This window comes from Macaca thibetana, chromosome 1, assembly GCF_024542745.1.
Source record: "Macaca thibetana thibetana isolate TM-01 chromosome 1, ASM2454274v1, whole genome shotgun sequence".
Taxonomy (NCBI): Eukaryota; Metazoa; Chordata; class Mammalia; order Primates; family Cercopithecidae; genus Macaca; species Macaca thibetana.
In genome coordinates, this window is record NC_065578.1 from 126,960,223 (window position 1) to 126,987,594 (window position 27,372).

Sequence of the window (27,372 nt, forward strand, 5' to 3'; positions counted from 1 at the left end):
CCTGTAATCCCAACTACTCGGGAGACTGAGGCAGGAGGATCACTTGAACCCAGGAAGTGGAGGTTGCAGTGAGCTGAGATTGCACCACTGCGCTCCAGCCTGGGCGACAGAATGAGGCTCATCTCAAATAAAGAAAACCAAAAAGTCACTCTCAATGCAGTTTGGAGACTGGATGAGGTGGGTGAAAATGGATACAGTAGCCCAGGGTCTGGGCAAGAGATAATAAGAAACTGTTTAGGATGGTGGCAATGGATTGGAGAGCCATGAATTGATTCTTTTTTTTTTTTTTTTGAGATAGAGTTTTGCTTCCGTTGCCCAGGCTGGAGTGCAGTGGTGTGATCTCTTCTCACTGCAGCTTGCGCCAGCACTTTGGGAGGCCGAGGTGGGCGGATCACCTGATGTCAGGAGTTCAAGACCAGCCTGACCAACATGGCAAAACCCCATCTCTACTAAAAACACAAAATTTAGCTGGGCATAGTGGCACATTCCTATAATCTTAGCTACTCGGGAGGCTAAGGCAGGAGAATTGCTTGAACCCAGGAGGCAGAGGTTGCGGTGAGCTGAGATTGCACCACTGCACTCCAGCCTGGGCAACAGAGCAAGACTCCGTCTCAAAAAAAATAAAAAATAAAAAATAACATTTGAGAAGCACCACACAGTTAAATCCAAGGCGTCCAGCAGGACCTCCTTAGGAATATTCTATGTATCAATCCAGGAACTTAAAGGTCACCTTTAAATGCTCTGCTCTAGTGTTCTTTTCCATCCGTGGTTAGGAAATACTCTTTCAGGCTGAGCTGCACCCTGGCCTCTGTCTCCTCATGCCCATTTCATCCCAATCATCTTCATTCCATTTGGTCATTGGTTTTGTCATTCATTTCCAAGTTTGCAGAAAAGTCAGCCAACAGTGCCTTCAATGAACAAGCAATAATGAAATTTTTCAGTGTTCACAATTTTACTGCAGGAACTGGCTGTTTTTCATAAGCTGAAACCCTAAAATAAGTCAGGCTGGGTCTTCTGGGCAGTGGTTTATTGTGATAATATACAAGTGGAGGTGACATTGCACTCAGTCCTTCTTTCTACACGTAGAGAGCTTCCTACACGTTAGCTCATCAGACCCTGCCAGTAGCCCTGACCTAGCTTGACTACCAAGTGTGGTTTGGGTTGAAAGATTAGCAAGATGCCTTCTCAAATTGGGTTCAGGGTTGTTTTCACTTTTCTTTTTCTTTTTTTTTTTTTGAGATGGAGTCTCACTTTGTTGCCCAGGCTGGAGTGCAATGGTGCGATCTCAGCTCACTGCAACCTCCGCCTCCCAGGTTCATGCCGTTTTCCTGCCTCAGCCTCCTGAGTAGCTGGAACAACAGGCGCCCGCCACCATGCCTGGCTAATTTTTTGTGTTTTTTTTTTTAGTAGAGAGGGGATTTCATAGTAGAGAGGGGGTTTCACTGTGTTAGCCATGATGGTCTCAGTCTCCTGACCTCGTGATCCGCCTGCCTCGGCCTCCCAAAGTGCTGGGATTACAGGCGTGAGCCACCATGCCCGGCCTTCACTTCGCTTTTTCAATGAAGTAGAGAACAAGCCATCTAAAGGGTGTGTGGAAGATAAGATTCTTGATGAGTGGAGGTAGCTTCTTGGAGGACACAAAGCCTTTTATATATTTTGGCCAGTGAGGGGCCATGTCAGCATTCACGGGTCCACCTCCTGCCTGTCAAAGGATTCCTTGCCTCACCCTAGGTATACCCTCCTGTGTTCTGGCTCTGTGTCTATATTAGGGATTCAACAGGCTTTTCTCATAACCCACTACAGGCCCTGTAGAGCAGATGTGATATCCATTTGACAGGGAAGGAAACTGAAGCTAAAAGAGATGGTATGATAACAGCTAGTAAGAATAGGCCAGGCACAGTGGCTCACGCCTGTAATCCTAGCACTTTGGGAGGCCAAGGCGAGTGCATCACCTGAGGTCAGGAGTTCGAGACCAGCCTGGCCAACATGGCGAAACTCTGCCTTTACTAAAAATACAAAAATTAGCTGGGCGTGGTGGTGCACGCCTGTAATCCCAGCTACTCAGGAGGCTGAGGCAGGAGAATGGCTTGAACCCAGGAGGCAGAGGTTGCAGTGAGCCGAGATCGTGCCACTGCACTCCAGCCTGGGCAGCAGCAGAAGAAGAAGGCCAAGAATCAAACCAAAAACTCCTGTTCTTTCTATAGGGCCTTAGGGGTCATCTGGTCAAACTCTTTTATTTTATAAATGAGGAAACAGCCCCCAAAGGTAAAATGACTTGCCTAAGGACAAGCAAGAACCAGAAGTGGAACACACGCCCTGAGAGTCCCTGCCTATGGCACCCGCCTGCTCTTGGCTAAGAGCTGGGCCCAGCTGCTCCCATCGGCCCACCACTGGCCCTTAACACACAGCACCATCTTGGTGTGTCGTAACGGCAAATAGAGGAGCATCAGGTTGGGAACAGACCTGGTTTGCTATTCTGCTGATGATGCTTGGACACTGGCTGGTTGCTAAACAACCAGAGTCCCTGCAGGCACAGACAGGGCCAGTGCCCTGTGCTGAGGACATGCCAGGAATTTATTTCCTAGCCTAGTGAGTTTCCATTTTCTTCTGTAGAAGGCAAATTTGTTTGGAAAGAGGCCAGTTATTTCAGGCGAAGAAGAATCCTTCTATTCCCCAAATCCCCTCTGTCTAGCAAAGAGTATAAACTTAGAAATACTGTGGGGCTCTGGGCTGCCAAAATGGCTGAACCGTGGTTACCATGGGATGGCCACATTTACAGTAGGTGAAGTGTGAGAGGCAGGTTGACTTCATCCTGCCAGTCTATACTATATTTTTTGTATGGCCCTAAATCTTTTTCCAGCAATATCGGTGATTTTTTTCTTTGTCTTTTATTACTCATTCTTTTTTTCTGAATCATAGATGATTTTTTAAAATTTAAATAGGCTATTGAAAAGGCTTGCCATCTTACAGGGGCCAATTCTTCCCACCCTATTCCCTGTCCCCCACGGATTCTCTGTCTTTATTTTAGGTTATCAGGCATTGGGAAAATAGGATTCTCCTAGTAAATAATTATTTTTCTGCATATCTATCTAGAATGAACTTACATCATTAAATGAGGACTTCCTATGTGTATGCCTATGACTTAAACATCATTTTGTTTTGAATGTAGTGTATCATTCTGGTATTTTAAGAGCTTCTCCTACCTCCACAGCTGGGGGACAGGCAGAGGGACTTTCATGGTGTTCTGGGCCGTGGAGGTGGCTGGGTGCAGTGGGCACTGTCTGTGGCCTTTGGGGTAAGGGGTGGCACCTTGGTTTCTACATATCTTTCTAAAAAAGTGAGAGTTTTGAGCATTTTTAAAAACTTCTTTTAGCTACAGAATCTTTTCTTTAAACAAAACTTTTTGAAGCCCAAATATGTAAAATAGATAAAAGGTGGAGGTCCAGGTGCAAAAGAAGGCAGCAGAGAGCTCATCTGTTTCTTCTATCTGCCTGCCCCGCGTCCTCTCCAGCCCCCAGGCCCTGCTCACACCCATCCAGGCCAGCTCTGGACACCCTCAGGTTGGCTGGTTTCAGAGTCCTCTTTGAGTTTAGTGATTTTCAGAAAAGGATTCATACTCTCCTTAGAATATTTCAAAAGGAAAGCTCACCGTTCTTGGTTACCCATTCGGTTACTTTGAAAAAAAAAAAAAAAAAAAAAAAAAAAACTAAGGACAGAGATTGCTTCCATATTAGGTCCATAGGGACTTAAATAATGACAAATGGAAAAAATATGTCATCCAAAGAGAGCCACTGTTAATTTTCAAAATGTAAATGTGATTAAAGTCTAACAAATATACAGAAAAGTTCCCACATCGTGTGTACAGTGCCATGAAGTGTACGCACCCATGTCATTGTAATTATAATGAGATGCACGTGGCAAGTCAAGATGCCAAGACACCAGGTTGCAGCAGAGAAAGAGGTTTAATCAGAGGGTCACCTAAGGAGGAGATGGGAGGAAACCTCTGTGGGATCCAGCCCTACGGGGCTTAGTGGTTATTCTCCCCATGTGCGGAGATGAGAGATTGTAATAAATAAAGACACAAGACAAAGAGATAAAGAGGAAGCAGCCGGGCCCGGGGGACCACTACCATCAAGATGCGGAGACCAGTAGTGGCCCCGAACCGCTGGGCGCGCTGATATTTATTGCATACGAGACAAGGGGACAGGGTAAGGAGGGTGAATCTTCTAAGTGGTTTACAAGGTGAAGCAAGTCACGTGATTACAGGATAGGGGGCCCTTCCCTTTTAGGTAGCCGAAGCAGAGAGAGAAGGCAGCATACATTAGCGTTTTCTTCTCTGCACTTATAAGATCAAAGACTTTAAGACTTTCACTATTTCTTCTACTGCTATCTACTATGAACTTCAAAGAGGAACCACGAGTGCGGGAGGAGCATGAAAACGGACAAGGAGCGTGACCATTGAAGCACAGCACTACAGGGAGGGGTTTAGGCCTCCGGATGACTGCAGGCAGGCCTGGATAATATCAGCCTTCCACAAGAAGCTGGTGGAGCAGAGTGTTCCCTGACTCTTCCAAGGAAAGGAGACTCCCTTTTGTGGTCTGCTAAGTAACGGGTGCCTTCCCAGACACTGGTGTTACTGCTTGACGAAGGAGCCCTCAAGCGGCCCTTGCTCGGGCATGACAGAAGGCTCACCTCTTGCCTTCTAGGTCATGTCTCACAATGTCCTTTCAGCTCCTGACCCTATACCCACCCGTTATTCCTAGGTTGTATTAGTAATGCAACAAGGAGTAATATTAAAAGCTAATGATTAATAATGTTTATAATAATGATTGATAATTGTCAATGATCATCTGTATATCTAATTTGTATTATGACTATTCTTATTCTAACTATTTTCTTTCTTTTTTTTGAGACGGAATCTTGCTTTGTCCCCCAGGCTGGAGTGCAGTGTCGCTATCTGGGCTCACTGCAAGCTCCACCTCCTGGGTTCACGCCATTCTCCTGCCTCAGCCTCCCAAGTAGCTGGGACTACAGGCACCTGCCACCACGCCCAGCTAATTTTTTGTATTTTTAGTAAAGATGGGGTTTCACTGTGTTAATCAGGATGGTCTTGATGATCTTGTGATCCGTCCATCTCAGCCTCCCAAAGTGCTGGGATTACAGGCGTGAGCCACCGCGCCCAGCCTACTCTATTTTCTTTAGCATACTGAAACAGTTTGTGCCTTCAGTCTCTTGCCTCGGCACCTAGGTAATCCTCCGCCAGCATCTCAAATCCATCTCCCCAAGGAATTTGGGGCTAGGGTTGTAAAAATGTTGGACTGGGCCAAAGTGTGGAGATGATTGACTGGTTGCAGGGTGTAGGGTGAGGTCCAGGGACAGGGAGATGAACAAGCTGTCTTCTCATGTCAATCCCATTCCTCTGTGAGGGTCTTCAAACTGGTTGCCGGAATTCGGGGTCTGTAAAACATCTTAAGTGATCCTTAAACAAAAGTCTTAGGATCCTAATGTCAGAAATCCTATCTACAGAAACAACGGGGTTGCAGATGGTCAGTGTCTAGGGCTACGTGACTTTTTGCAATAAGGAAATGGGCCAAAGTGCAGCCTGATTACTGCTTCATTATAACTATTAATGTATTTCTGTCCAGAGCCCAGCATGCAATTTTTGTCAACCCTGTGGAGATGGTTTCACAATCAACACCCAGATCAAGAACACTTAATATTTAGACAAAATTCCTGAGTCTTTTTCCTCTGCCTAGTTTCTTGTTTGTTTTTACACAGCCATGATTATTCTGTATCCTCAACTCTGTATCCTGCCTTTCACACTTAGCACTATAACATAGGCATTCTTTCACATTAGTACAAATTCTTTGTAAATCTCACTTTCTTTTTTTTTTTTTTTGAGACAGAGTTTCACTCTTATTGCCCAGGCTGGAGTGCAATGGTGCAATCTCAGCTCACTGCAACCTCCGCCTTCTGGGTTCAAGCAGTTCTCCTGCCTCAGTCTCCTGAGTAGCTGGGATTACAGGCGCCTGCTACCACGCCTGGCTAATTTTTGTATTTTTCTGTAGAGACAGGGTTTCACAATGTTGGTCAGGCTGGTCTCGAACTCCTGACCTTGTTATCTGTCCGCCTTGGCTTCCCAGAGTGCTGGGATTACAGGCGTGAGCCACCACACCTGGCCATAAATCTCACTTTCATTAGCTGTAGTATTAGGTGAATATACCGAGTTCTCTTAATCAACCTCCTATTACTTCTAATTGGTGGCACCCAAACATTACCAATTATTTGGGTGTTATTTTGCTTTTATTTTATTTATTTATTTATTATTTATTTATTTATCTATTTATTGAGACATATCACTCTGTGGCCCAGGCTGGAGTGCAGTGGCACGATCTCAGCACACTGCAACCTCCGCTTCCTGGGTTCAAGCAATTCTCCTGCCTCAGCCTCCCAGTAGCTGGGATTACAGGCATGCGCCATGACACCCGGCTAATTCTTTTTGTATTTTTAGTAGAGACGGGGTTTTGCCACATTGACCAGGCTGGTCTTGAACTCCTGACCTCAAGTGATCCACCCACCTCGGCCTCCCAAAGTGTTAGGATTGCAGGCGTGAGCCATCGCACCCAGCCTTATTTTGCTTTTATAAACAACACTGTGTTGAACATCTTTGTGCATGAAGGTTTTTTTATTTTATAGCTATGTTCTTTCTTTTCCCAGAAGTAGAATTCCTGGGTCAGAGAGTCTGAATTCTTTGAAATCCAGAGTGTAATGACTCTCTCCTCAGTCCTTTCCTACAGGAGAACTCCATTCAGTGACTCAGCATAGCTCCAGTCAGCAGCCCTACTGGGCTCTCTTCCTGTGTGGTGTCCACATGGTGAAGCCCTAAATAACATTCTGCAGATTGTTTATTCCATTTGGATACCAAGGTAAAAGCCAGTGGCAGATTTGGAGCCAACTATTAATTATTTATCATAACAAGGACAGGAATAACCTGTCGATATAAAAAGAAACCCAAGGAAAATCCCCCAATCTTGTTTTTGACATTGGTTTCCCCTCCTCTTTCCCAGCCCTTCCTGGAGTAACTGATCTTCCATGCAATTGAGGGAGGCCACCTTGTTCCCACTTTGGGGTTAGTAGGCATGTCAGTCACAAAGTGGGAAGCAAGAGGGAGGGGCTGAGGCTTGGCGCACTGGCCACCCTGGCACAGTTGAAGAGCCCCTTCAGGAAGGGGACGTGACTGTGCTTTTGAAGATCCATGTCACCATTTCATCTTTCTTTGAGCTGTCAAGTGACTTTTCTCAGTTACTGAGCCCTGGCTTTGGGCCCAGAGTGGAGCACTGTGAACGAAGCTGTGAGCAGAGAGATGTCTATCTCCTTCCTGTGTAGCATTGACTTTCCTGTTAGATGAGTCAAATTGTGCCCAGTGGTGCCCACAGTTGAGTCTGTGGGAACTCACCAGCATGGTAGGAGTGGACCCAGAGGCGTAGAGAGAACTGGGGAGGTTGGCAACATTAGGAGCAAGAGGAACAGGAGGGCAGTTGAGGGAGCAGTGGGACCCTTTTCCTGCTATTACATGGCAGTTAAAAATTATCTGCCTCCTGCCAGCCTTACTTTGACTGAGAGGCCCATTTTCTTTCCCTACTAAAATAATACTTTATTTTTCTTTTCTGTTCTTTTCTTTCTTTCTTTCTTTTTTGAGACAGAGTTTCGCTCTTGTTGCCCAGGCTGAAGTGCAGTGGCGCGATCTCGGCTCACTGCAACCTCTGCTTCCCGGGTTCAAGCGATTCTCCTGCCTCAGCTTCCCAAGTAGCTGGGATTACAGGCACCTGCCACTACACCCAGCTAATTTTTGTATTTTTAGTAGAGACGGGGTTTCACCATGTTGGCCAGGCTGGTCTTGAACTCCTGACCTCAGGTGATCTGCCCACCTCAGCCTCCCAATGTGTTGGGATTACAGGCGTGAGCCACTGCACCCAGCCTATTTTTCTCTTTTTTAAGTAAATGTATTTGGGACTGATGATGTGTACCTAATGAACAGCCTCTGGAATGGGACAATTAAGGGACTGTTAAGTGACTTTTTGGTGCCTCAGTTTCCTCAGTTGTAAATTGGTCCAATAATACCTATTTCCTTGGGAGTGTTTTGGAAACTCAGCAACTCTTCAGAGTATGGTGAACTCCCTGGTGATAAAAGCAGTCGGGTCGGGTGTGCTGGCTCATACCTGTAATCCCAGCACCTTGGGAGGCCGAGGCGGGCGGATCGCTTGAGCCCAGGAATTCAAGACCAGCCTGAGCAACGTGGTGAAACCCCATCTCTATGAGAAATACAAAAATCAGCTGGATGTAGTGGCACACGCCTGTAGCCCCAGCTACTCAGGAGGCCGAGGTGGGAGAATCACCTGAGCCCAAGGAGGTTGCGGCTGCCGTGAGCTGAGATCATGCCACTGCACTCCAGCTTGGGTAACAGAGCAAGACCCTGTCTCAAAACAAACAAATGAACAAAAACCAAAAAGACAGCTGATAGTTTTTGCTTCTTTGAGCTGAAACCTGGGAGCGCCAGGCCACCAGGGCAGCCAGCTGTTGGTGTTTTCCAATGTGGGCTTGTCACAGGGGGAGCTAAACATCTGTGTGGTTTGTCTTTGTGTGTTTATGTGAAGGTTCAAGAAGACGTGGAAGCTGCGGGCTCTGAAGGAAGGCAAGACAAGCATGCACCCGCCGTATTCTTTGGGGCAGCTGGTCCCAGAGAGGCCGCGACCCACCCCAGTGCTTGTTCCTCTCATCTCCCCACCAGTGTCCCCCAGCAGCCTGGGGTCTGACAACACCTCGAGCCACAACCGACCAGATGCCAGGGACCCACGGAGCCCTTACGACATCAGCAATACAGACTACTTCTTCCCCAGATAGCTGGCCAGGGGGCACTAGCAGGCTGGACCCTGTGGATGACAGAGCACAAACGGGCTCAGCAAAGGATGCTTCTTACTGCCATGCCAGCTTATCTCAGGGGAGTGGGGCCTTTGGCTTCACGGAAGAGCCTTGCGGAAGGTTCGACACCAGGGGAAAATCAGCCTGCTCCAGCTGTTCAGCTGGTTGAGATTTCAAACCTCCCTTTCCAAATGTCTGGCTTAAAGGGGTTAGAGTGAACTTGGGCCACTGTGAAGAGAATGTCAAGACTCTTTGGACATTCAACACGGACACTCAAAAGCTGGGCAGCTTGGTGGGGGCCTCAGTGTGGAGAAGCGGCTGGCAGCCACCCCCCAACACCTCTGCACAAGCTGCGCCCTCAGGCAGGGGGGGCGGATTTCCAGCCAAAGCCTCCTTCAGCCGCCACGCTCCTGGCCCACTGCATCATTTCATCTTCCAGCTCAAACTCCTAAAACCCAAGTGCCTTTGCAAATTCTGTTTTTCTGAGCCTGGGGACGGCTTTTACTTAAACCGCCAAGGCTGGGGAAAGAAGCTCTCTCCTCCCTTTCTTCCCCACAGTTGAAAAACAGCTGAGGGTGGGTGGGTGAATAATACAGTATCTCAGGGCCTGGTCGTTTTCAACGGAATTATAATTAGTTCCTCATTAGCATTTTGCTAAATGTGAATGATAATCCTAGGCATTTGCTGAATACAGAGGCAACTGCATTGGCTTTGGGTTGCAGGACCTCAGGTGAGAAGCAGAGGAAGGAGAGGAGAGGGGCACAGGGTCTCCACCATCCCCTGTAGAGTGGGAGCTGCGCGGGGGATCACAGCCTCTGAAAACCAATGTTCTCTGTTCTCCACCTCCCACAAAGGAGAGCTGGCAGCAGGGAGGGCTTCTGCCAGTGCTGAGATCAAAACTGTTTTACTGCAGCTTTGTTTGTTGTCAGCCGAACCTGGGTAACTAGGGAAGATAATATTAAGGAAGACAATGTGAAAAGAAAAATGAGCCCGGCGAGAATGCATTTTAACTTGGTTTTTAAAAAACTGCTGACTGTTTTCTCTTGAGAGGGTGGAATATCCAATATGCGCTATGTCAGCATAGAAGTAACTTACTTAGGTGTGGGGGAAGCACCATAACTTTGTTTAGCCCAAAACTAAGTCAAGTGAAAAAGGAGGAAGAGAAATAATATTTTTCCTGCCAGGCATGGTGGTTCACGCCTGTAATCCCAGCACTCTGGGAGGTCGAGGCGGGAGGATCACTTGAGTCCAGGAGTTTGAGACCAGCCTGGGCAATGTGGTAAAACCTCATCTCGACAAAAAGCATAAAAATTAGCCAGGTATGGTAGAGTGCACCTGAAGTCCCAGTTAGTTGGGAGGCTGAGGTGGGAGGATCTCTTGAGCCTGGGAGGTCAAGGCTGCAGTGAGCCGAGATTGCACCACTGCACTCCAGCCTGGGTGACTGAGCAAGTGAGACCCTGTCTCAAAAAAGAAAAGGAAAAAGAAAAGAAAAAATATTTTCCCTATTAGAGAAGAGATTGTGGTTTCATTGTGTATTTTGTTTTTGTCTTAAAAAGTGGAAAAATAGCCTGCCTCTTCTCTACTCTAGGGAAAAACCAGTGTGTGACTACTCCCCCAGGCGGTTATAGAGAGGGCGTCCGGTCCCTGTCCCAGTGCTGAGAAGGGAGCCTCCCACGACTACCCGGCAGGGTCCTAGAAATTCCCCACCCTGAAAGCCCTGAGCCTTCTGCTATCAAAGGGGGAGGTTTTTAAAAAATCCCTTACCGAGGTAAAGGTAAAAATCCCATTTAAAAAAAATCCCTTACCTCGGTGCCTTCCTCTTTTTATTTAGCTCCTTGAGTTGATTCAGCTCTGCAAGAATTGAAGCAGAACTAAATGTCTAATTGTAACACCGTGATTAACCACTTCAGCTGACTTTTCTGCCCGAGCTTTGAAAATTCAGTGGTGTTAGTGGTTACCCAGTTAGCTCTCAAGTTATCAGGGTACTCCACAGTGGGGATATACCAGACCACAAAACCTTTCTAATACTCTACCCTCTTAGAAAAACAGCCACCATCACCAGACAGGTGCAAAAGGAGGAAAGTGACCATGTTTTGTTTACCGTTTTCCAGGTTTAAGCTGTTACTGTCTTCAGCAAGCCGTGCTTTTCATTGCTGGGTTTGTCTGTAGATTTTAGACCCTATTGCTGCTTGAGGCACCTCATCTTAAGTTGGCAAAAAGGCAGGACGGCTGGGTGTGGTGGCTCACGCCTGTAATCCTAGCACTTTGGGAGGCCGAGGTGGGAGGATTGCTTGAGCTCAGGAATTTGAGACCAACCTGGGTAACATAGTGAGATACCATCTCTATTATAAACAATAACATTTAAGAAAAAAAAAGGCAGGCAGGTGGTTTTGGTGGTTCCCTCCCATCCTGCTGCATAAAGTTTCTGAGACTTGAGAACAGCAAAAATGCTGTTAAAGGGAAATATTAAGAATGAGAATCTGCATGAAGGGTGATTATGTGCCCACAGTTAATTCTTTATACCGTTTTACCCACATGTGGTATTACCGAAGCCGGGCAGAACCATGCTAGCGGAAGATGTGAAATTCAGATAGCTCATTATTGCCAAGAGCTAGGCAGCTTTGATCTCCAAATTGTTATTGCTTTCATTTTTATTGTAATGGAACTGCTTTTTTTTTTTTTTTTGCTTTTTTTTCTTTGTTTTGTTTTTGTATTGAAGAGGGTTTTTTTCCCTTTATTTTTCATAAGCTACTGTAAATGAAGAAAAAGTGTCTTCTCTGGGCTGTAGGCCTGGCTCAGTGTACACAGGTATACATCCTAAGCTCTCTCTGTTCTCTAATTTGTGGTGACTGAATATGTGTCGCAATCCACGGGGCATTTCTACCTGTATTTCTGCAGCACCCCCACTGCCTTGAGTCCCCAGCAGTGCTGTTATTTGCCTAATACCTGTAGCCATCTGCCACACAGCCAGACATGAAACGCTGGGACAGAGACCATTTAGATTAAATACAACAGCTTATCTTGCTGGGTGGGGAAAGTAAAAAATATGCTGGTTCAAGGTCTAAAGTAAAATGATAAATAATGTTTGTAGCATTAATGAAATATTTTCAAGAAATGTGTCCGGGGGTAGCATTGGCTATGCTGACGAGGCCTTTGGTAACTCAGAAAGCTCTTGGCCCCAATGGCGACTTGCCCTTGCACTTTCTTTATCAGGCTCTGAGCTCACACGGAGCCTCTGGCATTTCCCTGCTGTCTTGGGAGAAAGGAAACTGGTTGTGGCGGCAGGGTGTGGAATCTGCTGCTGGAACCAGGCTGGAAGCCCACCTGGTAGTGAACAGGGCCCAGCGGGGCAGGCTAGGAGTGTTGTGGTCTATGGGTTTGTGTCCTGGAGAATGTTCAAGAATGTCTTCTTGGCTGCTTTGGTGCTGAGCTCTGTTATCTCACAGCACGTCCTGAAGGCTAACCCAGGTGGGGAGGATGCTGACACCAGCTCCAGGTGGAGTTGGTGAGAAATCTGTCTTAACTTGGAGATGCAGGGGCAACCTGTGACCCTTTGAGGCAAGAGCCCTGCACCCAGCTGTCCCGTGCAGCCGTGGGCAGGGGGCTGCACATGGAGGGGCAGGCGGGCCAGTTCAGGGCCAGTTCAGTGCCCTGTAAGGGCCCTTCAGCCTCCTGTCCTCTGTGCGGCTGGGCGCCAGCACCAGGCAGTTTCTATGGCAACCTTAGTGATTATTAAGGAACATTGTCAGTTTTATGAACATATGCTCAAATGAAATTCTACTTTAGGAGGAAAGGATTGGAACAGCATGTCGCAAGGCTGTTAATTAACAGAGAGACCTTATTGGATGGAGATCACATCTGTTAAATAGAATACCTCAACTCTACGTTGTTTTCTTGGAGATAAATAATAGTTTCAAGTTTTTGTTTGTTTGTTTTACCTAATTACCTGAAAGCAAATACCAAAGGCTGATGTCTGTATATGGGGCAAAGGGTCAGTATATTTTTCAGTGTTTTTTTTTCTTTTACAAGCTATTTTGCATTTAAAGTGAACATTGTAAATGTTTGTAATAAATAATTTTTAAAAATACACTTGAAATGTAATTATTGCTTTGGGCACTTGGGTCATCTAAAAAAAAGGCTTGCATGATTAATGAGGAGAAAGGATTGAGGAAGGGTGGGTAATTAAGTAGAACCATTTTTGGGGGGTGTCCCCTTAATACAGGATTAAAGCACCGCTCAAAAGTAGGTAAGTTCTCAAAAGTAGGAAGAAGCAATTTCTCAGAAGGCTTTAATTATGCAAGTATTTCCCACACGAGTCCTGGGATTTCTGGAAGGGGTGTGTGGGATTTTGCCACGCTTACATTACCAGGTGGTGGACAGGTGGGGAAGGAAAAGGAAGGGCCATTATTTGTCAGAAGACTGTTTATTGGACCTGGGAGCGGGCGTAACAGTATCACAAAGGCCACCCTGATCTCTTGATCATCAGATAGGCCGAATCCATCCCCTACTGAAAAGGATCTTAGGTAGGAAAAACTTGGGACACAGCCATCCACATCTTCCAAACAGAGGAAAAGCCATCACACGGACTCTCTGTGGGTGAGAGCTGCTGTGTAAACAGTTCAGGGATGGGGAGGAGAAAACTGCAGGGAAACCTGGAAATTATGTAACTCCACTGGAGTGAGAGGCGCCGCCACTGGGCCCCCACCTGGGCAGTCAGAGGAAAGCCACAGGACAGGTGATGGCAGCCACCATCTCCTTCAGAACAACATGCTCTCCTCTTTGAGGCTGGTCCTTGTCTTGCAGAAAGTGACACAGGCACCAGATGTCACCCAGGTGGCCAGGCTGTGTGGGCCGTGGAGGGGACACAGGAGTGGGCACTGGAGCCAGGACATGGAGGGAGTTGCCTCCCTTTCTTCATGGCATCGCTGTTAGGATGACATGGTTACGGTGCTCTTTCCAGAAGAACTTGGGAGAGCAGATGGTGATTTCTGTAGAGGACGGCAAGGAACATGCAGTTATTGGAACAGCCTCCTAAGAAAGTATTTTCCTTATTTACTGAGGCAGGGCAAACAAATCTTTCTGCATATCTGTGAGAATTACAGCACAGGGGCAGGAAACAGTGTTTGCCATCCTCCAGCAGCAAAGGTGTGCTGGCGAGGTGAAAGGCCTTTAAGGCCAGGTGCAGTGGCTCACTCCTGTAATCCCAACACTTTTGGGAGGCCGAGGTGGGTGGATCACTTGAGGTCAGGAGTTCGAGACCAGCCTGGCCAACGTGGCAAAACCCCATCTCTACTAAAAATACAAAAATTAGCTGGGCGTGGTGGTGGGCACCTGTAATCCCAGCTATTCTGGAGGATGAGGCAGGAGAATCGCTTGAACCTGGAAGACAGAGGTTGTAGTGAGCTGAGATCATGCCATTGCACTCCAGCCTGGTCAACAGAGCCAGACACCGTCTCAAAAAAATAAAAAAATTTGCCCGGCATGGTGGTGGGCACCTTAATTCTGGCTGCAAGGGAGGCTGAGGCAGAAAGACTGCTTGAACCTGGGAGGTGGAGGTTTCAGTGAGCTGAGATCACACCACTGCACTCCAGCCTGGGTGACAGAGTGAGTGAGACTCTATTTCAAAAAAAAAAAAAACAAAAAAATTAAAGAAAGGTTCAAATGCAGCACTGCCGTGTACAAGGGCTGGGGCGAGAGCTCAGAGCAACTCCTTAGGCAGAGTGGTGAGCCCGCGGGCCCCAGGGTGAGGGGCCTGTTGCACCATCTTTCAAACACTGCCCAATCTCTAGTGTCTTTATGGAAGCCAGCACCTGCATGCACCACTCACGCAGGCAGCGCGTTTTCCTGCAGAACATAAATGCTTTGGCATGCACTGCGGCCAGCTTGTTAGAACCCCATTCCTGGCTTCACCCTCAGGGATTCCAGTTCAACAGGTCTGAGCTGGGCCCCCAGAAAGCTATATAAGCTGCTCAGATGGTTCTGATGAAGGTGGTGATCCATCCTGAGAGTGGCTGGACTGTGAGTTCCACAATGAGGTGGGTGCTGGGGGTTCCTCATACTTCCGGACCTGGTGGGCTTCAGTGGATCCCTTCTGTGGGTGGGCCTGTGCATCAGGAGGAGGCCAGGTGCCAACCTTCGACCCGGGCAATCACAATAGCATGAGCGTAAGTTCCACAGGTGATGCTGCTGTGCAGCCAGCTTTGAAGATCTCTGTGCCGGGGACCGCAGGGCTAGAGGTAAGATTCATGTTTCCGTGGGTATTAACTAGGAAACAAAAATCTATGGCAGCAAAGCAGTACACCACTGGCCTTACTGGTTACCTAGAAGTTCACAGGCCCTTTATGGTAGAGATATCTACTAAAATTACCTAATAATAATGGCTACAGGCTGGGCGCAGTGGCTCACACCTGTAATTCCAGCATTTTGGGAGACCAAGGTGGGAGGATGGCTTGAGGCCAGGAGTTCAAGACAAACCTGGGCAACATAGTGAGACCCATCTCTACAAAATAATTTTTTGTTTGTTTGTTTGAGACTGAGTTTTGCTGTTGTTGCCCAGTCTGGAGTACAATGGCACAATCTCGGCTCACCGTAACCTCTGCCTCCCAGGTTCAAGCAATTCTCCTGCCTCAGCCTCTCGAGTAGCTGGGATTACAAGCATGTACCACCATGCTCGGCTAATTTTTTGTATTTTTAGTAGAGACAGGGTTTCTTCGTGTTGGTCAGGCTGGTCTTGAACTCCCGACCTCAGGTGATCTGCCCGTCTCAGCCTCCCAAAGTGCTGGGATTACAGTGAGCCACTGTGCCTGGCTCTACAAAATAATTTTTTAAAAACCAATTAATCGAGCATAGTGGTGCATGCCTGTAGTCCCAGCTACTTGGGAGGCTGAAGCAGGAGAATCCCTTTAGCCCAGGAGTTGGAGGCTGCAGTGAGCTGTGATAGTACCACTGTACTCCAGCCTGGGCAACAGGTTGAGATACTGTGTGTCGGGGGGACAGGGGTGGAAGGGGAAGAAAGGAAAAAAAATAATGGCAGCTGGGTGCTGTGGCTCATGCTTGTAATCCCAGCACTTTGGGAGGCTGAGGTGGGTGGATTGCTTGAGCCCAGGAGTTTGAGACCAGCCTGGCCAACATGGCAAAACCCTGTCTTTACTAAAAATACAAAAAACTAGCTGGGCATGCTGGCACGCGCCTGTAGTCGTAGCTCCTCGGGAGGCTGAGGTGGTAGGATCACTTGAGCCTGGGAGTCTGAGGCTGCAGTGGGCTGTGATCACACCACTGTCCTCCAGCCTGGGTGACAAGTGAGACCCTGCCTCAAAAACAAAAACAAAAACAAAAAAACGGCTCCCATTTACTGCCTCTCCACCACGTGCTTTGTAAACGGATATTCTTCCTTAATGTGGCTGCAATGTAATTATTCTCACCCGTTTACAGATAAGACACCTGAGGCTTATATTGAAGACAGTGGTCCAAGATGCCCATGCTAGTTAAGAGGCTGAACTAGACTCCAAACCTGGGTCTGCTGGACTCTAAGTGCTCTTTGCTTTTGCCATGGGGCTCAGGCCCCAGCCACTCAGGGGCTTCTCTTACCAAGCCCTTTCTCAGGCCAGGCGCCCTCACCCTGTGTGGGGTGGGGCCTAACTCACTCACCCTGGGAGGAGATGGACCTGGTGTCCTCATGTGGTTTGTCACGTTTATCAGTGTGAGCTAGGGCTGGAGGCTAACCCGTGGGAGTCTGAGCACACATACAAAGGCATGGCTTCGGGGCTCCCATAGATGACCTTAAGGCAGCGGCAGCCAGAGATGGGTCACAAAGGAGAGGGGCAGCAACTGGTTTCTGACACAGTAACTCTCTGATCAGGGGCCAAATCAAGCCACTTCCCCTCCATCTATACCTATCCACACCTCTGTACTGCGTGAATGGTTTGGATTTCTCCTGTTGGTTCCTTGGTATAAATTTTGGTGAACTTCCTGCAAATCTTCCAATTGTGCTTTATTTATTATTATTTCTCAGACAGTCTTGCTTTGTCGCCCAGGTTGGAGTGCCGTGGTGTGATCTCGGCTCACTGCAACTGCCTCCCAGGTTCAAGCGATTCTCCTGCCTCAGCCTCCTGAGTAGCTGGGATTAGAGGCGCACACCACCATGCCCGGCTAATTTTTGTATTTTTAGTAGAGATGGGGTTTTGCTATGTTGGCCAGGCTGGTCTCGAACTCCTGACCTCAAGTTATCTGCCCACCTCGGCCTCCCAAAGTGCTATTACAGGCGTCAGCCACCACATCCAGCCAAACTGTGCTTTATTGCCTTATTACATCCACTCCCTCTGAAACGATGGTCACCACTCTGTGAGTGGAGTTGCTCTCTGGGTGCAACGATTCATTCAAGGCATGTTTACTAGGCCACTGTGCTAGGTGTGGGGTACAAGAGGAACCGATGTCCTCCTCCAGGAGTTGGCAGTGTGCCTGGCCAGCCACACAATTAACAAGCAAATGCTGTGTCTGGGAGCAAATGACTAATCTGATCTAGGGAGTGAGGGAGCAGAGCAGGAGGGTCTGGGGAGGGGGAGGCCTGCCCAGGGCTGCAGGGGAGGGCTGAGGGCGGGGGCCCGGTGGGAGAGAGGCTGCCTTGGATGTCTACTATATTGAGCACCTCTGCAATGTTCTTTTTTTTTTTTTTTGAGACGAAGTTTCACTCTTTTTGCCCAGGCTGGAGTGCAATGGCGCAATCTTGGCTCACCACAACCTCCGCCTCCCAGGTTCAAGCGATTCTCCTGCCTCAGCCTTCACAGTAGTTGGGATTACAGGCATGCGCCACCACGCCTGGCTAATTTTGTATTTTTCAGTAGAGACAGGGTTTCTCCATGTCGGCCAGGCTGGTCTTGAACTCCCAACCTCAGGTGATCCGCCTGCCTTGGCCTCCCAAAGTGCTGGGATTACAGGCTTGAACCACCGCGCCCAGCAAAACCTCTGCAATGTTCTAAGCACATTTACGAAGTCACTGAAGACCAGATTTGCTCTTTTTTCTTGTGTACATATTTAAATTTTTTTAAATGAGCATTGTTTTTAGAATTAAAGATAGCTTGATTAAACAATTATAACCCCTCTATTTTGGAATAATCCAATCATATTATATGGCCTACGAAAAATTGTTTATTAAAATGTACAAGAAGTGGGTGGGGATCACAGACAAAACAAAATTGGCTGTAAGACAATAATTGTTGAAGCTGGGTGATGGGACAGTGTGGTTCATTGTATTCATTTCTTTTGAGACAGAGTCTCACTCTGTTGCCCAGGCTGGAGTGCAGTGGCACAATCTCAGCTAACTGCAACTTCCACCTCCCGGTTGGAGGTGGATCACTCCTGACCTCAAGTGATCCATCTGCCTCGGCCTCCCAAAGTGCTGGGATTACAGGCGTGAGCCACAGTGCCTGGCCCATTGTATTCGTTTCTAAAAAAAAGCTGGAGATTCTCCATTTTAAAATGTGCAAGTGTTTTAGAAAGAATGTTTCACTTGCAAGCACACCATCTGAAGCAGCCCAGGACGGTGCAGTGGCTCATACCTATAATCCATGTACTTTGGGAGGCTAAGTCAGGAGGATCGCTTCAGCCCAGGAGTTCAAGATCAGCCTAAGCAATATAGTGAGACCTTGTTGCTACAAAAAATCAAAAAATTAGCCAGGTGTGGTGGTACACACCTGTGGTCCCAGCTACTTGGGAAGTTGAGATGGGAGAATTGCTTGAGCCTAGTAAGTCAAGGTTGTGGTGAGCCATGATCACACCATTGCACTCCTGCCTGGGCAACAGAGAAGACCCTGTCTCAAAAATAACGTAAAATAAGGCTGAGTATGGTGGTTCACGCCTGTAATCCCAGCACTTTGGGAGGCTGAGGCACGAGGATCACAAGGTCAGGAGTTCGAGACCAGCTTGGCCAACATAGTGAGACCCTGCCTCTACTAAAAATACAAAAATTAGCCAGGTGTGGTGGTGGGCGCCTGTAATCCCAGCTACTTAGGAGGCTGAGGCTTGAACCAGGGAGGCAGAGGTTGCAGTGAGCCAAGATTGCATCACTGCACTCCAGCCTAGGTGACAGAGTGAGACTCTGTCTCAAAAAAAAAAAAAAAAAAAAGTAAAGCAATCCAAAATAAACCACACCATCCCCCCCCCCCAAAAAAAAGAAAAAAAAAATTAAAGCAATCTGAAATAATCCACACCTTTCTTATCTTTTAAGTAAAATATGTTTCTTACCAACATGCTGGTTGATAGCTTGATCAACAAATTGGCTTTTATGTGCTCATCAAGTAATAATTTATCTTTCCCTCAATCCAAATTAGTAAACCTGTTTATTTATGCACATAAATTAGAAGGCAACCATTTAAAAATGTCATGTAGGAAGTATTTTAAATTTGAATCAAGATATTACGGTGATTCATACTACATGATTCACAAAGGGGAAGTAATTCTGGTGCTACCTGTGGATTCTGGAAATGATAACCTCATGCCTCAGACTGAATCTCCTCAAGGTATGCTTATCAGAGCTTAAATGACCTGAAGACTTCACACTACCCAGTTCTACAGGCAGAGCCTCTCCCAAGCAGGGGAAAGGCTGCCTAGGCCCATGCACACAACTTGCCAGACCCAGCAGAGGATTGTCCTGGAGGTGGAGGTGGATACCGAAAACGCAATTCCTATTTCCCTTGCTCTGAATCCATGTGGCCCCTCTATGGGTAGAGAGCACATTGATCACACAGGTGACCTGAACGTGCAGTCTGCTAGATGCATTTCCATTGTAAGATAATAGACTGGCATTTCTGTGTGTGTGTGTGTGTGGTAACAAACGCATTAACATAAAATTTACCATCTTAACCACCTAATTTTTTTTTTTTTTTTTTTTTTTTTTTTTTTTTTTGAGACGGAGTCATGCTCTGTCGCCCAGGCTGGAGTGCAGTGGCCGGATCTCAGCTCACTGCAAGCTCCGCCTCCCGGGTTCACGCCATTCTCCTGCCTCAGCCTCCCAAGTAGCTGGGACTACAGGCGCCCGCCACTTCGCCCGGCTAGTTTTTTGTATTTTTTAGTAGAGACGGGGTTTCACCGTGTTAGCCAGGATGGTCTTGATCTCCTGACCTCGTGATCCGCCCGTCTCGGCCTCCCAAACCTAATTTTTTAAATAAGAGATGGGGTTTCACTATGTTGCCTGGGCTGGTCTGGAACTCCTGGGCTCAAGTGGTCCGCCTACTTTGGCCCAAAGCCCTAGGATTACAGGCACGAGCCACTACGCTTGGCCTATGTTAACCATTTCTAAGTGTGCAATTCAGCAGTGTTATGAATAACTACATTCATATTGTTGTGCAACCAATCTCCAGGACTTTTATAATTATTTCACGCAGAAACTCTGGGCTGGACGTGGTGGCTCGTGCCTATAATCTCAGCACTTTGGGAGGCCAAGGCAGGTGGATCACATGAGGTCACGAGTTTGAGACTAGCCTGGCCAACATGGTGAAACCCTGTCTCTACTAACAATACAAAAATTAGCTGGGCATTGTGGTGCATGCCTGTAGTGCTTGGGAGGCTGAGGCAGTAGAACTGCTTGAACCCGGGAGGTGGAGGTTGCAGTAAGTTGAGATTGCGCCACTGCACTCCAGCACGGGCGACAGAGCTAGATCCTGCCTCAAAAAAAAAAAAAAAAAAAGAAAAGAAAAGAAAAGAAAAGAAACTCTGCACTCATTAAACAACAACTCCCCATTTCCTTTTTCCCCGCTACTTTCTATGAATTTGACTGGGTACCTCATGTAAGTGGAATCATATAGCATTTGTCTTTTTTGTGACTGACTGGTTTCACTCAGCATAATGGTCTCATGGTTCATCCATGCTGTAGGCTGTGTCAGGATTCACTTCCTTGTTGAGGCTGAATGATACTCCCCTGTATTGCCAGCATCAGTTACGGGATTAGCAAGATAACGAAGCACATGCTGCCCAGTGGCCTCCAGAAATTCCTGATCTACAAGGTCAAGGAGCTGGAAGTGAAGTGCTGCTGATGTGCAACAAATTATACTGAGCTGAGATTGCTCACAATGTTTCCTCCAGAACCACAGGCCATTGTGGAGCGAGCAGCCCCGTGGGCCACCAGTCACCACTCCCAAGGCCAGGCTGTGCAGTGAAGAAAATGAATAGACAGCTCAGTGTATGTTTTGTTTTTAAATGAAACCATAAAAAGTGCAAAAAAACCCCCAAAAAACCAAAAAACCAAAAAAGTCACTCTAGAGTGAGACCTGGGCCACAATCTGGGCTCTACCACTTACTCTATGACTGACCCAGGACAAGTCATTTCATCATTCTAAGCACCCGTGTCTTTATGTGAAAAACCAACTTCCCACCTGGCTGAGTTGTGGCAGGTTAAAATGAGACGCTGTTATGATGAAAAGCATTTGTCCAGCAGCACACCTGGTGCGGAGAGAGTCTATTCTCACGACTTACATCTTGGCCTTTCACAGGGTCAGAATCCAACATTCAACACCCAAACCCTGGGTGCTTGTAAACATGTGTTCAATCTGAATTCTGAAAACCATTACTCTCAATTGCTCGGGTGCTGGTTGGCAGCAGCATTGCTTAATGTGAACTTCCTCTTCTCTTAAACACAGATGGGGAAAAAACAATAGGCACTTGTTCCACCTGGTGGCAACTTACATAAATGTTTAATGGAAGTTAAAAACTTGATACCATGCTAAACAGGAATTTTCAGGGGAAAACTTTTTGACAGCAGACTCTACAGTATGCCCTTCTAGGACCTCACGTGAATTTATTTGTGCATTTCCAAATAGGAGCTTCCAACGGGGCTTCTCCACCATTGGCTGTGTATCCAAATCACCTGGTAGAATCTTTTTAAAAATAGGGTTTTGAACTTTGCAACAGACTTAGAGCATCCCACAGATGGCATGGGGCATTTGTATTAATAACAAACTGATAAAAACAGAAGCAGAACCCAAATCTTCTATCTAGAGAGGGATGAGAACCAGTGCACTTTCGACTCAGGAAGAAATGGGCCAAGGAAATGGGAGTAAAACATCCCTGTATTACTATTTTACTTGGGAAGAAAAACATAATAGAAGGACTCTAAATGTGAAAGAGGAAAGAAAAGATCGAATTCTGCTGGTTATGTTCCATCATGGTGTTTCTATATTTCATTAATGGTGACTGCAAATGAAACTCTGCTGTAGCTCTTACCATGGGAAGTCTTTTTCTGAAGGAAGATGATTCTCAGAGCTAACTGAATTAAGCAAAACCACTGTAGTTTTCTTGGAATAATGTTTATTTAAAGTTACATTTCAGAGGAAACCATCTTCAGGAGGGCATGAAGCCTGTATTGGCTACTGCAATACAACCAGAAATTTTATAAAACATTTCTGATATAAATTACTAAGGCACTACAGATAGGCACCTATATTACATACAATCTTCAAATATTTTTAAAAGTTGAAACTATGTATTAGTTGATATCTAAAATATTAAAGCCCCTGACAAACTGAATGGCTAAGAACTTGACAAAATGAGATGCCTGTCTCAATGATTCTGTTGCCAGCATATTAATTAAAATACAATTTGAGATTCTAAATTACACGATCCAGCCCTAGTCCAGGGACCTTGTGATAGTTGTATCAGGCTTAAAAGCACCCTTTCTGCAGGAAAGGGCATTTTTCAAGATGGCAACTGCTGTGTCATCATTTTCCCCTTTCTGGACTGTGTCAGAAATCCTTCAGAAAGCCCTACCCTTAAATGCATAGCTGCTTTTCCCAACTGCAGTTTTCTCTTTTTCCACTAGATGGCAGTAACGCACCATCTTTCTTCACACAGGGTCAGTGGTGAAGGAGGGTAAGTTGAAGAGAAGGCCCACTGCACAGCAGGCCAAGTTTATCTAAGTCCAAGTCGGTGGAGTACAAAAATTAGAAAGGAGAATACAGAAGAGCGATTCTAACCAGGTCATAAGGCCAAACCAGTGCTTGTTATGGAAAAATAGGAGACAACTAATGAACAAGAGATCTGAGAAGGGTTTCAGTGCAATCCTGCTGAGTGTCAAGGGTGTGCAGGGAAGGGAAATGAAAGCGACATCACTGCACTCCCTGGACCCTGGAAGGAGGCAGAAACAAGGAGCTAACCTTTGACTGAAAAAGGGCATCTGATAGAACAGAAACTAACCCCACTTCACAAGCAACTGAAGAATGCCTCACAGTTGTTCTGAGTATCAAGATGCGTCCAATAATAACAGCCAATAACAGACTAGTAACAGAGTTACATAATCCAATTAACAAATTAGGACAATTTCCCACCCGCCTCAAAAACTCCTGGCTGCCTTATCAACTACCTGCCCACCTCCCCATCCTGTGGCAGAGGCTAGTACACAAATACCAATTCTGCAAAGTACGGAGACTTCCAACAGCAAAGAATAAAGGCTTTCTAAAATGCTTAAGAAAGTGCTTTGAATAACTTGAAATGACACTTCTGCCCCCAACAGAGAGTAGGTATATCAATATTTACCTTTTGGTAGACATATTAACATTTCTCCATTATTTTATTCCTAGCTTAAATACACACAAGGCCAGTGGTTTGCAGGCCATCCTGATAGATACAACTATGGCATCAAAGTAAATAACAAGGTCCTTTACTCTCTATTCTTACAGGCCTGAAACTAACCCAATGAACTTGCCCAGTCATCACAAGCAGAGTATTTTTTAAAAGAGGTGTGAGCAAGAACAACACTGACACAGCTCTACGAATGCTAAATTCAAGGCAAATTCACTAAAAGACATTCTTCTCACGAGAGAATATCCTGGGAGATGGAGTAACTCAAAGCAATGAGGACTACAGGAAAATACTTGTCTCAAGACAAAATGACAAAAAGCCAAAGCATTCTGAGCTCAGAGAACATGTCACAGAGCTTCAGATCAGCTGGCCAGGGAGGCTTAACAAGGAAGCCATTAGGGACACCCTGCTGGGCCTAATTGTTTTTAGAACATATGGAACTTTGTGCCACCACACAGCTGTGAACTCCCTGGCTTTTGTCAGCCTGTGTCACAACCTCAAGAACAAAACAGTAGCTCACTAACCCCCCCACCTCCCACTTCCCACTAATTTACTGTATTTCTTCTTATAACCTCCTGTACAACTGTAAAGCAACTGGACAATATATAAACCCTGCCTCTCCTCTACTTTTAATTCTATAAAGAATATAGTATGACTTGTCACAGAGAAACAGTATAGAAGCAGCACAATCCTGGGCATATGATAGAAGCTCAATAAATACTTAATGTATCTGGCCTGTTTTCAAAATGTTACTTCATTATACATTCATCACAGTTGCTGGGTATGGGCCAAAAATCATTTAGTGCACAAAGAAAAATTGTATAAAGCTTTTAGCATTTATTAAAATTAGAATAACTGCTGTATTCCCTTTGTAGAATAAGGTTAAAAGGTTTCATTTCTAGAATGTTAAACTAAAAATAAGTTTAACACAATGAATAATTTGTATAAAAAAGATAATAAATATTTGTTGAATGGATGCTGAAAAAACCTTTTAAAATCTTAAAGATATAGTAAATGAACCAATACACATTTAAAACATTCTATCAGTATCTGAAAAAAACATTCCTTTTGGTTGGTTGGTTGCTTGTTGAGACACGGTCTCAACTCTGTCACTCAGGCTGGAGTGCAGTGGTGCGATCACGGCTCGCTGCAGCCTTGACCTTCTGGGCTCAGGTGATCCATCTACCTCAGCCTCCTGAACTGGAACCACAGGCATCCACCACCAGGCCAGGCTAATTTTTTTTTTCCCGAGATGGAGTTTCACTCTTGTCATCCAGGCTGGAGTGCAGTGGCGTGATCTTGGCTCACTGCAACCTCTACCTCCTGGGCTCAAGTGATTCTCGTGCCTCAAGTGATTCTCATGTCTCAGCCTCCCAAGTAGCTGGGACTACAGGTGCCCACCACCATGCCCAGCTAATTTTTGTGTTTTTAGTAGAGACGGGGTTTCACCATGCTGGCCAGGCTGGTCTCAAACTCCTGACCTCAAATGATCTTCCTGCTTGGGCCTCCCAAAGTGCTAGGATTACAGGTGTGAGCCACCGTGCCTGGCCTAATTTTTGTATTTTTTGTAGAGGTGGGGTTTTGCCATGTTGGCCAGGCTGGTGTCAGAACTCCTGACCTCAGGTGATCTGCCTGCCTCAGCCTCCCAAATTGTTGGGACTACAGGCATGAGCCACCACACCCAGCCTACATTCTTTATTAATAAAATCACTGTGTTCCAGTGAAGAAAAGTTCCTCTTAAATTTTTAAAATCAAAGATCACACAACCTTTTGGCTGAGATCTTATCTGAATAAAGCAGCAAAAATTTACTAACCTCTAAATCTTATAGTTAAATATAACTAATAACTAGAAAGGTATATTTTCCTAAAAAATTAACCAAATCAACATTTTGTGTGTATTTATAAGCTACAAAGGTTAACTTTTGATTGATGACAGTCAGTACATTTGCATATGGGGCAGTTTTGAGACCCAACTGACCAACCCCAGAATACAGACACATCTGCTGAATTTTAATTCTGGAGCCACTCACCATAGTACTCTTCTCACAGTATGCCATTCCCATGGTTTCTTTTCACAGTAAATAAACCGGTGATATAAGCTCATGATAAATCATAAAGATTCTAATACTATGAATCTTAAGTAACGGTATTTAAGAGAAAACCTCCAGGTCTTTTCAAACACTTCTGTAAAGGACAAGGCAGTCTGTTCAGTACAGAATGAGAGAATCTTTGTGGGCTTTAGAGACCCAGTTCGTACAATCAGATTTCAGGGTTATATTTTTAAAAAATTTACTACAAACACAAAGCAAATCTAATTTTAGAGACAAAAATTAAAAATTATTCCATAGCAACTAAAATGCCCAATGATGATGAAACAAAAGACACAGAAGTTATACATAATGAATTCAGTAACAAAACAGTTGTGGAGCTTTGCAAATTTCCAGAATTTTAAAATTCAGAAATGCAATCTTTGTTGTACCTTTTATTCTATAATTCAGAATTCTAATAATGATGCCAATGCCTAACAATATTGGTGATACGTAAACCTGGGGTATCTTCCTATTTATGCTTATCTCATTGATTTGCTAAAAAATGAGAAAATCCATAGAGATTGAGAGAACACACACTTTCTTGGAAAGGCTGACCAACAAAATAATCCTTAGGCCACACTCTGAAGTTGTGAATTTCCATGAACTCTAGAGCTGAATTAGGACTTCTGAGGGAGAAATACAACCTTCTTGCCCGTCATTCACATTTTCTACTGCTCATTTATTTCCCCAATAATGAGTCCGATATAACATACTCTTCCAGTCCGCACCATCGTGTGAAAAAGCCACGTGGATTTTCTGTTGGTTTGTTTAGAGACCAGGTATTCCAGGTAGTAAGTAGGCACATTTCTGGAGAACTCTGATGCTCCTGAACTCTTGACTTAACTTTCCTGAGGGTCACACCATAAAAAGAACACCAAACTCAAGCTGGAGGCAACAGCTAAATCATGATTTCTTATTGTAGAACTACTTAGCAAGGAAACAAGGGACAGGTCAGAAACAAAGTGTCATGGAATCACTTTAAGACCAAAGACTTGGCCAGGTGCGGTGGCTCATGCCTGTAATCTCAGCACTTTGGGAGGCTGAGGTGGGTGGATCATTTGAGGTCAGGAGTTTAAGACCAGCCTGACCAATATGGTGAAACCCCGTCTCTACTAAAAATACAAAACAAAAAATTAGCCAGGAGTGGTGGCGCGCACTTAATAGTCCTAGCTACTTGGGAGGCTGAGGCAGGAGAATGGCTTGAACCCAGCAGTCAGAGGTTGCAGTGAGCCAAGACTGCGCCATTGCACTCCAGCCTAGGCGACACAGCGAGACTTCGTCTCAAACAAAACAAAAGACTCCGACTTTTCAAGGAAGACTCCCATTTTCTAGCAATTGCTAGTCCAGCCTTGTCCTCTGAGATGCTGGTTGTGCGCTGATGGTGCCCTTGCAGGTGCCAGAGGCCCAGGGCTTGCAGTGGCTGAACCTTAGTGAAGCTTGCTGTGCACGGGGTAGAGTAAAGTCATGTGTTCTGCCCCTTTGAAAGGCAACTTTTCATTGGAATAATAGTGTACCACTTCAGGGATGCTGTCAAACACAGCGCTTGTCTGATTCAGTGTGTATTTGTTGTCTTTGGTCTGAGCCACTATGATGTGGACACATCCTTGACTAGTCCTAGAATAAAAATCAAGGAGGAGACATGAATGAGTGGGCAGAGGATCCCTCCCCACTGGAAACAATTGCAGCCAGATTCACACTAAGTTGGTAGGTTCTCATCCATTCCCGGAATGGTTCTACACACATAGAAATGCATCTGACACTCTAGTGGAGCTCTCAGAAATTTCAATCTAAATGCATG

At 45.9% G+C, this 27,372-nt stretch overlaps 2 protein-coding genes across 5 annotated transcripts in view; one reads left to right on the plus strand and one right to left on the minus strand.

The window, feature by feature from the left end:
• IL6R (interleukin 6 receptor) overlaps positions 1-12,998 on the plus strand; it is a 62,036-nt gene extending 49,038 nt beyond the window's left edge. For all 3 annotated transcript variants that reach the window (XM_050754356.1, XM_050754387.1, XM_050754366.1), the window contains one exon: positions 8,655-12,998. In XM_050754356.1, coding sequence (XP_050610313.1) covers positions 8,655-8,901 — 247 coding nt within the window. In that variant the 3' untranslated portion in view covers positions 8,902-12,998. The remainder of the gene's footprint in view (positions 1-8,654) is intronic.
• A 200-nt stretch (positions 12,999-13,198) lies between these two features.
• Positions 13,199-27,372, minus strand: part of SHE (Src homology 2 domain containing E) — a 32,679-nt gene continuing 18,505 nt past the window's right edge. The window contains exon 6 of one of the 2 annotated variants that reach the window (XM_050754485.1): positions 13,199-13,907. In XM_050754485.1, coding sequence (XP_050610442.1) covers positions 13,862-13,907 — 46 coding nt within the window. In that variant the 3' untranslated portion in view covers positions 13,199-13,861. Of the gene's footprint in view, positions 13,908-22,198; positions 27,189-27,372 lie in introns of those variants that run through there. The other variant, XM_050754475.1, reaches the window with a different exon arrangement.